Genomic DNA, 10,959 nt, shown 5'->3' on the forward strand with positions numbered 1-10,959 from the left:
ACAACGTTATGGCTAAATTGATTAATTTACTGCTGAAAATACGAATGATGCATTTTTATTTTTATTTCAAAAAGTAAACTGTAAATCTGTCTATTTTTTGGTATTTTTGCTGTATATAGTGTTTCTATAAAAACTTAATTTAAAATATAACTTAAATGATACTATTTTGAATTTTATGACACTTTGTTTTTAACCGACCCAATTTTTACTTGGCTGAAATCACTTACATTTCATGGCGCTATTCCATAGATTAAAATTTGTAAAAAATAAATGTCTGTAAAAGAATACTTATTTCATCTTGTTTAAACTTTAAACACCTTTACTGCATCTGTACACACCAACTGCATGCCCATATTTGGAAATTTGAATGAATTATGGAACTTTTATATACCCCAGGGGTGAAAATAAACTGGACAAAAGCCGAGCGTGAGGGTGGTTTTGAAAAAATCGGTTTATTTTTTTTTTAAGCATGGAAAGCTACCTACAAATTTGCATGTAGTTTAGTGAAATGATGCTGATTAGGAAAATAATTAATTAAATTATATTTGGATATGTGCCCATTAGAGGTGCGCAAGCTTAAAAAGGTAGAATTACCGAAATTCCCGTTCTTACACGTTGTAGCATGGATCGGGTATTGAACACGATACACGTGTGTATTAGCACCCTACTGTAGTCCCGGCGGGGTTATCAACTGCACCAATACACCGGTAAGCAACCAGGGGAATATCATATGAAAAAAGAACTATCATGCATGTTTGATTTGTTAAAGTGTGTCACAAAATTTCCCTAACTGCCGATGTCGGCTATAATTTCGGTATAAACATGCAAAGAAATTAACATATATATATAATGTTAATGCCGATATGTTATTGGACATTTTGTATGTCAAATTTTCATTATTTGTATTAAAATTAAGACGATTGTATTGAACACGATACACGTGTGTATTAGCACCCTACTGTAGTCCCGGCGGGGTTATCAACTGCACCAATACACCGGTAAGCAACCAGGGGAATATCATATGAAAAAAGAACTATCATGCATGTTTGATGTGTTAAAGTGTGTTACTAAATTCGGCTATAATTTCGGTATAAACATGCACAGAAATTAACATATATATAATGTTATTGCCGGTATGTTATTGGACATTTTGTATGTCAAATGTTCATTATTTGTATTAAAATTAAGACGATGCTTATTTGCCAGAAAGCGTTTATTTCAAATTCAAAACAAGCAATAATCATACATAATACCAAAATATAAAACTAACAAAATGACAACACTCTCGCTTAACGCAACGTTCAGAAGCACGCGCACTTAACAAAATTATTGCAACTAATGCAAGCTGTAATTAATATGTGACTACTTGCTATACAACCAGTATCATGCGAAAATTGATCTTATTTAATTGTGGTTCCCTCTTTGAATTTATGTTGCCTGTCGACTTTTAGAATTATGTGTCAGTAAGAAATGTATTGCTTGCTCTACAACCAGCATCATGCGAAAATGGATCTTATTTAATTGTAAATCCCTCTTTGAACTTAAGTTGTCAGTCGACTTTTAGAATAATGTGTCAGTAATAAATGTTTTTCTTCAGTTTCACATGTTTTTTAAAGAAAATTTAGTGAAAGATGCAAATGTGTCTTATTTATTTTTTTCTGTGTCTTCAATGTATCTTATTTATATGTGACTGCGTGCTTATTTTTTTTCAAGAAATGAAAGATGCAAATGTGTCTTATTTTAATTTTATCCATGTCTTAAATGTGGCTTATTTATATAAGATAAAATGATATACTGCCAGTGTCATGCAAAAAAGGATCTAATTTCTTAATATCCACATTCACGCTTTGTTCTTTATTAGCACCGTCTTTAATTAGGCTATCTATTTAAAGTACAGATTACTGTGAACTTAATAATTGTGCAACGGTGATGTTGATCCATTATCGTTGTTAATTTAAAATGTAGACAACAAGTTAGCAATTAATGAAATCAGTTATTTTGGAAGTAAATCTAATTTTTTCTGTACAGTAGCCAGGTGGATGTGTATTGAGCGGATAAGATAGGGATCACCACAACAAGTTTCTAATACACAGTATAGACTTCCCCTATTATAATTAATTACCTGATTGGAACAAATAAAGTGTTAAAGATCATTTCATGTGAAAAGCAGGATTTCTGACATAATTTCAATCGTTTTGCTTTTATACACAATTTCATGGAACAATGAATATATTGGCGCGATGGAACACAATTTATAAATCAAGCTGACAGTATAGTATCATTTTTTAATTATGTGTAATTTAATTCGCATCTCTCCCTTAACTCGTTCAATGACACGTGAACTTATATCAATTATAAAACATCACGTGCATCATTAAATAATTTTTTTTAATTATGAAAACATGTATGTTCTACATGGTTTTGTTTAGTTTTTTTTCTCAACCAGAAAGACATTATAAAACATTGTTATATATAAAGCGCTTTACTTTTCTACATTACATAAAGATATATCGATTTTTTTGTTAAGTGTACGTGCTTGACATATTTATAAAAAGGCAGTGTTTATTTTTGTAATAAAATCGAAAATTGACATTTAATTTGATGCAATCCACATTGTTTAGCGGCCAAGCGCAGTATTCCGCTCTCGGCGGCCGATGGTGTATTGCAATATATACAATGAAAAGCTGGGTTTCTGACATAATTTCAATCATTTTGTTGACGCGGAAGTGCTTTTTGGTGGCCAAAAATACTATTGTTCCCTTTATTTAAACCTAAATCAGTATTTTTTACACTTGAAGGTTTGTACAGCGGTGATTTCGGTACCGGCGCGGGTTTATGTGCTTGTTAAGAATTACCGAAATCCCCGCTAAGAGGCAACATATTATCCTGATTTATGCTTTGATTAAACATTGATAACTAAATTGCAAAAGTGTATAGCATATTGTGAATAAGGTAGTACGATATCATTTGTTTCACCAGATTTGTTTGGAAAATACTTTCTGAAGACTTATTATTACTATGTCATGTTATATTTACATATACTTTTGTGTAACCAATGTTTTAAATGTACATTTTACCTTTTTTACATTCGTTTACACATTTTTCACATTAATAAACTATTTAATAATGGAAAAAATATTCTGATAAGAGTGTTTAAATGATTAACACTAATATGATTGTGTACAAATCAACATTAATGCAAAGCCAAAACCCAAACATAATGACATATAGACCCTTTAAGGCTTAATATGGGGGATTGGCGTAAACATGGGTGATTTCGGCTCTGGGCGTACGAATGTAGCAGTACAGAAATCCCCGCTAATTATTTTCCAAAAGAAGTAACCGAATGGGAGATAATACGTGTCACTGGTTGCTAATGAAAAAAAACACTATAATAATTTTGTTGACACTTGAAGGTTTGTACAGCAGGATTTCGGTACCGGCGCGCGTTTAAGTTCTAGTGTAGAATTACCGAAATCCCCACTGAGAGGCAACTTAATGCTGTCAAGAGTGCTTAATAATTAAAATTAATATCATTTTTTTGCACCTTAACATTCATGTGAAGTCAAAAACCATTCATACCGATGACCTATTGACCCTTTAAGGCGTAAATATGGGAATTTCGGTACTAGGCGGGCGAATGTAGAATTACCGAAATCCCCTTTTCATCATCGCACATAAGTGTAACATAAATTTTAACACAATATATGTAGGGAAACTCATATGATTCGCGTAATGTGAAAATGATTATTATGCTATAATTCGACCACGAAACTTGACGTGACTTAATACCGGACATTATGGAATGGAGCTACGCTTGCCGTATTTGACATAAGACCCATTTTCGCAAATTATCTTATCAATGCTAATATGAATTTGATTGCTATAATCTAATGCGTATTCGACACGGAATTATTGTCAAGGTTTTTCATTTTGTCAATATGTATCATAGCAGGGGACATTGCTGACATCAATATGGATACTGTTTTCATTTTCTGTCGAGAAATGATATGACTTATTATCAAGATTATTTTATAGTACGGTAGCGTTCTCTTCACAAGTGAGATTTATTTGTACTGGTAAATTGCTCTTATACTCACCATTCGGACTCGACGATCGGCTCGAATAAAAATGTTAGTCGCTTAAAAGTACAAATTCATCATATTGAGCACGATTATTATTATTATTATTATTATTATTATTATTATTATTATTATTATTATAATTATCATTATTATATAGCTTTTAGAAACTTATACCTTAAAAAAAATCCCATTGGAAAAAAAAATCCCATGGGAAAAAAAATCCCATGGGACAAAAAAATCCCATGGGACAAAAAAATCCCATGGGATTTTTTATTATTTTAAAACACGATATAACGCGTTGAAATCGCAAGAAATGCTCATCATTTGTTAAAAGGTAGTGTTTCTGAAGGTTACATGAATAAATCTCTAAAAATCAGAAAAAAATCCCATGGGATTTTTTTTTCCCATAAAAAAATGGGATTTTTTTTCTATCAAAGTAAATTGAACGAAAATAAGCACAAATGCATTAACAATGCTTAAAATCGATAACTAAGCACAAACGAACGTGTTTTATGTTTTTGAAAATCCCATGGGATTTTTTCTCCCATAAAAAAAGCTGGAGAAAAATCCCATGGGAGAAACCAAAATTCCCATGGGATAATGAAAAATCCCATGGGATATTACAAAAATCCCATGGGAACCCCAACTTTGCAAATAAAGTTCATAGTGAAGAAAACGCATTTAACAAGCAAAAATAACCAATTATTAATCACAAGTTAGACTTTTATCTCATACTTTATCACAAATAAGCAAACCTTCAAGAAAAAGAGTACTTAAGTTTGCGAAATTTCGGTTTCGCAAAGTTTTTCCGGTGGCCGTTGATAGTGATATTGAATGAAGTAATTATACGAATTAACGTGATGTTTAGGGAGAAGAACTCTATAAGACCGTCTCTTTCGTTCCTATCCTATGCGAACATGTTCGTATTTTAAACATTGTTGTAATTCTATGTAAACAACTGGCATTGTTTGAAATAAATATGTTTAAACTAAACTAATTAACGTAATGTTGATGAGCGTTTTAAATTGCATTTAATAAAGATGTAACGTGTTCTTTAAACAGGCGGTTGCGCAAACGGAATGGATTACGTGTTACACGATACACCCGCAAGACGGTGGAAAAATTCCTTACACTATAAACATAATCGATACGCCAGGATTTGGAGGTACACGTGGATATCAACGGGATCAAGAAATTGTTGAACAAATGCGGGGACTGTTCACCGTGGATCCACAAAAGGGAGTTTCGATTATTGACTCTGTATGTTCCGTTATTAAAGCACAGGATGCTAGGTTGACTCCAACGCAGGGTTATTTATTTCAATCGATAATGTCTTTGTTTGGAAAAGACATGGAACACAATATATGTTCGTTGATAACATTTGCAGATGGTCTTGATCCGCCGGTTAAAAATGCTATGGACATGTCTAAATTACCTTTTGGTGAATGGTTCACCTTCAACAATTCTGCTCTGTTTGCGAAAAATACAACATTAGATTCATCCAGCATGTCGCAAATTTTCTGGGAGATGGGTTTACAAAGTTTTCGGAATTTTTTCCAACATTTAGGAAAACTACCTCCAACAAGTCTGAAGTTGACCAGCGAGGTTTTAAAAGAACGCCATGAATTGGAAGCTATTGTAAGAAACCTTTCGCCTCTGCTCGATGCTGGTCTCGTGCAGATCAATACACTCAACGCACAGATCAAATGTTGTGAAGAGAATAAATCAATCATTGCTGACAATAAAGATTTTACCTTCACTGTTAATAAAAATAAGAAGCTAAAGAAAGATCTTCCAGTCGGCGAGCATGTCATAAAATGCTTAAACTGTCACTTTACATGTTATGAAAAATTTTACATTTCAAACGATGATGAAAAGAGATACTGTTTGTTGTTTGATCAAAAATCGGGTTACTGCAAAAGATGTCCGAATAAATGCTTTCGGAACGAACATGTCATTTTTCCTTATATATATGAATATGTTGTTGTCAAAGAGCAGCAAACGTTCTATGACATGAAAAAAATATATGAAGAGGCATCAAGTAAATTGCTGAATCAAGAACAATTGATAGCCGACATAAAAGCAGATTTGAATAAAGTGGTAGAAAATGTCTATGAAATGATGGAAACCTTTAATGAATCTAAAGCCCGCCTTAACGAAATATCTCTGCGCCCTAACCCGTTGACAATAAAAGAGCACATTAATCTGCTTATTGAAAGTGAGAAGATGGAAAAGAAGAATGGTTGGCTTGATAGACTCAAATCACTACAAGTGTTTAGAAAGCGGGCTGATATTGATTCCGAGGTCAATAATTTCCTCTCACAAGCAACATTGCACGTGACCGCTGAGAAGAAAACAGAAAGAAAAAAGAAGAAACAGAAATAAAAAAGAGGATTCTGAAAGATCAACCTAATATATTTGTACGTGGTTGGCCGAGATAAAAGCAGATTTGAATAAAGTGGTTGAAACTATAGATGAAATGATTGAAACATTTGATGAATCTAAAGCCCGCCTTTCCGAAATAGCACTGCGCCCTTATCCTTTAACAAATAAAGAGCGCATAGATCTGCTTATTGAACATGAAAAGTGGGTTCAGCAGAACGGTTGGCTTGAGAGGATCAAAATACTGCACATGTTTAGAAAGCGTGCTGATATAGAGGAACATGTCAGTCAATTTCGTATGCAAGCAAAATCGTTCGGGACCGTGAGCAATAGAACAGCGAGAAAGAAGAAAGATTTACATACTATATTTGTACGTGGTTGGAATCAGATCTTAAAATATACAGGTGCGATTTAGTACACACTTGTGCAAGTCATGTTAAACGAACGTAGGAACCTTCAATATTATTTAAATAATTTCGATACACCATTAAGAATATGTTGAAGCACAGGTTGAGTATCTTGACGATCCATCGCTGAATGTGAGCTTATTGGTGGCTTTTATTTGCAATGCCATGATTTACTGATTGTGCCATTTTCAATAGTACAGTGAAATGATGATAATCCGCTACTTTTGCATTTGGTGCTTTTTAAAATTTATTTTGTTCCAAACTTAAATTTTGATTAGTTTGTCAATTATATCGATGGTATTTAATATTTGCAACACAGCTGGCAAAAACACCTGCTGTAAAAAAATAGCTTACAATTTTCTCCTAGTATTTTGAATTAATCGGTAATGAAACGCTTGCAGATGTTTCGCTTGTCTTTTATGATAAGAATATGCATAATTAAATGCATAAAAAGCTTTCAGATACAAACATCATATTATTTGTTAATAAATAGTTTTGTCATATTGTAATATTAATGTTTCGTGTATAGTCATGATTTGCAATATTTTATCGTCATTTTAAGACATTTGTGCTTGAGCTTCTTGTATTGCGCTTTTAACCAAAACTGGACTTGTTTCGTGTTATAAGGTAGAAAAGAGAAAGCCGTTGCTATAAATATTTAAAAAAAAAGGTTTTAATATAGCAAACATCGATTTAATGGCGTTTTATCTGCGCTAATTTTATCTTCAATTAACTGTTTCAATTATATGTTTTTATATGTACCTATGCAATGTTTCCAGGAATTACCTCTGAACCATTTTCAAGTAACAATTTGTGTGGTTGAGAAATACCCGTTGGGCTTGTATGTTTTTCACAGCTGCATATAAATGATAAGTTTTGATTTGTAAATTGTGTGTGTTAGTTGTTGCTTATCTTGTTGCATTGCATTTGACCAAAGATAATACAATCAAACTTACAATAAACAGTTGGTTTAGTTTTTATTAACGCAGTTAATAATAACTTTCAGAGTGTACTTTTTAAAATCCAGATTCGATTTCAGTTATCTATTAAAGCGCACGCAAAAATCTTAATAGTTTGTTTTAATATTAACTGTTACCTCGTTAAGATAAACATCTGCTTACGTGGTTAATGTTTGATTTATTTTTGATGGCTTTACACACACTGTTAATTTCAAAAGCCTACCAGTATTAATTTATTGAGCTTACATTATTTTGATTGAGACTTTTAAAATTGTCATTTAAAAAATCATAATTGAAATGAATGGTCTAAACAACACTTTTAAATTGTTAATTTTGTTAATATTCTTTATGCAAATTTGTTCCGGTTTTCATTTAACGTTAAGACAAGATTTTTGCTTTGACAAAACAATATTTGCATAAATGTTTTCTCAAATTTCTTTGCCATGCGTGATGTTTCATTGTCACTTTAATAACACTGGAATAAAACCGTTTCCGTTGTGGGTCACAGATTATTATACTTTGTGTTTTGATTTATGTAGGTGTTTACTTGTCTGACATGAATATCTTTCATGAATACTGGTAATTAATGGGTTTCTCTGCTCCTAATACAACTGATCTTAAACATTCTAAAGTATGAATGTAGTTCTTCTAAGTTCCTGTTTATAATGAAATGGCTTTTAATGCTCATAAATTCTTACAATCAAATATCAACAATTTTCGCTATTGGTAAATATTAAAATGATGTCAGAGATGTTAAATATGAAGTGATATATGTGCGTATGGAAGTGGCCAGTCAAACACCACACTAGTTATCTATAATACACATAGCAGTGACTATAAATATGTATAGGCTTAGATTGGTTGTATTCCGAACTTTGATAGTTATATTTTATATTGAAGGAAAGTCGAAAGTGTTTATATCTTTATATTGAAAAATGAAACTCATATAAGGTATGTTGCTTTTATTGTTTGTTTTGGTAAAGTGTAATTTTATACGCATCGTTTAACTGTCGGAAAGAGATATCGCTAGTTTTCGATTGTGCAGTGCATGTTATATCATCATTGTATTTTTGCATATGTGTTGATTTTGTGTTGTATGTGCATCATATGGTGTTGTTGTTTTGTCATTTATTCAACGCATTAAATAGTTGCATCCTTCTCTTGATATTGCAATAGAAAAGATTCCATATCTAATAAATATCGAAATATATAATGATTACGGTATTGGAATATTTATACGCGGGTACTGTATAAGTATGATGACAGTCATCATGCGTTAAATAGGCAGTTCTTTTTAACATTTTTAGTTAGACTTTGTCTTGTATCTGTTCGTCTGTTTTCATTCATTATAACAACTGTACAGTTTTTTTTTATTTGCAGTAGTTAATGAGAAATACTTTCTTTTATAATAATACTGCATGCATGATGATATCAAGTATCAATTATAATGTATGAATTGTATTGTTACATACGAAAATGTTTCATATTCCGAACAAAAAGTCTACCGAGCTGTGTTAGTATGCCCGCTTGTTGAAAATGGAAACTTACAATCTATTCAAGTAGTAATATTTTTTTATGTCTGTACATTGTGATAAGGTATGCGTTTGCAACCTAATACCTTAAGTTAACTATACATTCAGTTATATTGATATGCTTCAGTTGCGCAAAACATAAGATATGATCTTATTTGTAAATTATTTTTATAATGGCGAATATTTCCATAGATATCACCAATCCCATTATACGTCACAAATTTACAAGTTTCTTAGTGTAATCATTATCTATTCGTGTAGTTATAAACTGATTCCCTTATATGCATTAATGAGACTAAATGAATCAACATGTTAATTGCAATGGACAATATGTGTATCATAACAGACTATTCCAAAATATATATCTTTAGTCAGGTGCGACGCCTATGCATAATATATGTATGTATACTATTCTTAGGCGTCGCAATTTACTCGTACTCGATTCGAATGCATATGATTTTGTATTAACTGAATTTAGCTTACATGATGTATACGTGTTAAATATTTAACTGATTCCTAATATTCAATATCGAAATAGTCAAGCTGCAGGGGCTTAACCACGAGTAAAACACTGATTATTTCAATGGAACATTATTTACCGGTGCTTGAAAAGTGGCGTTTCTAACATTATCGTTACTGCTTCCTTAGTGTCATTTCATCGCGGACATATTTTAACCATAACTATTTTTCAAAATACAACCAACCTTTAAATAAATGCGTTGTTAATTAGATTTTGTTCGTATGCAAAATATGATTACTACAATTACACAAAACATGTTCTTATTATATGTTTATCTTTTATTGGACAGTCAGCACTAAATAAAGAAGTCCTTAAGTCCTTGCTTTATGGCTGATCACACATTGTAAATTTCAAAAGCTTACCAGTATTAATGTATTTAACTCACATTATTTTGATTAAGATTTTAAAATTGTAATTAAAAAAAAATCATTACTGAAATAAATTGTCTAAAATAGCACTTTTAAAACGTTAACTTTGTTGATATTCTCTACGTGTATTTGTTAAGGTTTTTACCTACGTTAAGAAAAGTTGTTCGCTTTGACAAAATAATATTTTCGTAAATGTTTATCAAATTTCTTGACCATTTTTCATTTTTTATTGTCCGTTAAATTACACTGGAAAATACTCATATATATTTATATTTATATATTTATATATAATGTGTATAGTTCTTTCTTTATACTAATGTATGCATGCTGTACTTGTATGTTCCTGTGTATAATGCAATAACGTTTTATGATCATAAATACTATAATCAGAAATAAACAACTTTTCCTATTCGTAAGTATTACAATGATGTCTTTAATGATGTATTAAATTTGAAGTTATATATGTGCGTATTAAAGTGTTCGGTCGAACATCAAATTATACAGTTAAATCCGGTAATCTTGCGCGTCCGGTAATCTTGCGCACTTCGCAGTTGCGAATTAAGCAGACGACTTGTTTTCTTTAGTGATGAAAGATGAAATTTCACATTTTCAAGAATTAAAGGATTTAAAAGGTATGTATTCCATGCAAAATAAAATCCGATCATTACATTTTAACACCGGTTGCGTCATCCCTATAAATTGTACA

At 31.6% G+C, this 10,959-nt stretch overlaps 1 protein-coding gene across 1 annotated transcript in view; it reads left to right on the top strand.

Annotated features, from left to right (window-relative positions):
- Positions 1–10,664, top strand: part of LOC127843598 (uncharacterized) — a 49,028-nt gene extending 38,364 nt beyond the window's left edge. Inside the window, exon 5 of the mRNA XM_052373280.1 lies at positions 5,148–10,664. Within this exon, the coding sequence (XP_052229240.1) occupies positions 5,148–6,470 (1,323 nt within the window). The 3' untranslated portion in view covers positions 6,471–10,664. The remainder of the gene's footprint in view (positions 1–5,147) is intronic.
- The last annotated feature ends 295 nt before the right edge of the window (positions 10,665–10,959 follow it).

The sequence above is a fragment of the Dreissena polymorpha genome, chromosome 9 (genome assembly GCF_020536995.1).
Source record: "Dreissena polymorpha isolate Duluth1 chromosome 9, UMN_Dpol_1.0, whole genome shotgun sequence".
Lineage (NCBI taxonomy): Eukaryota > Metazoa > Mollusca > Bivalvia > Myida > Dreissenidae > Dreissena > Dreissena polymorpha.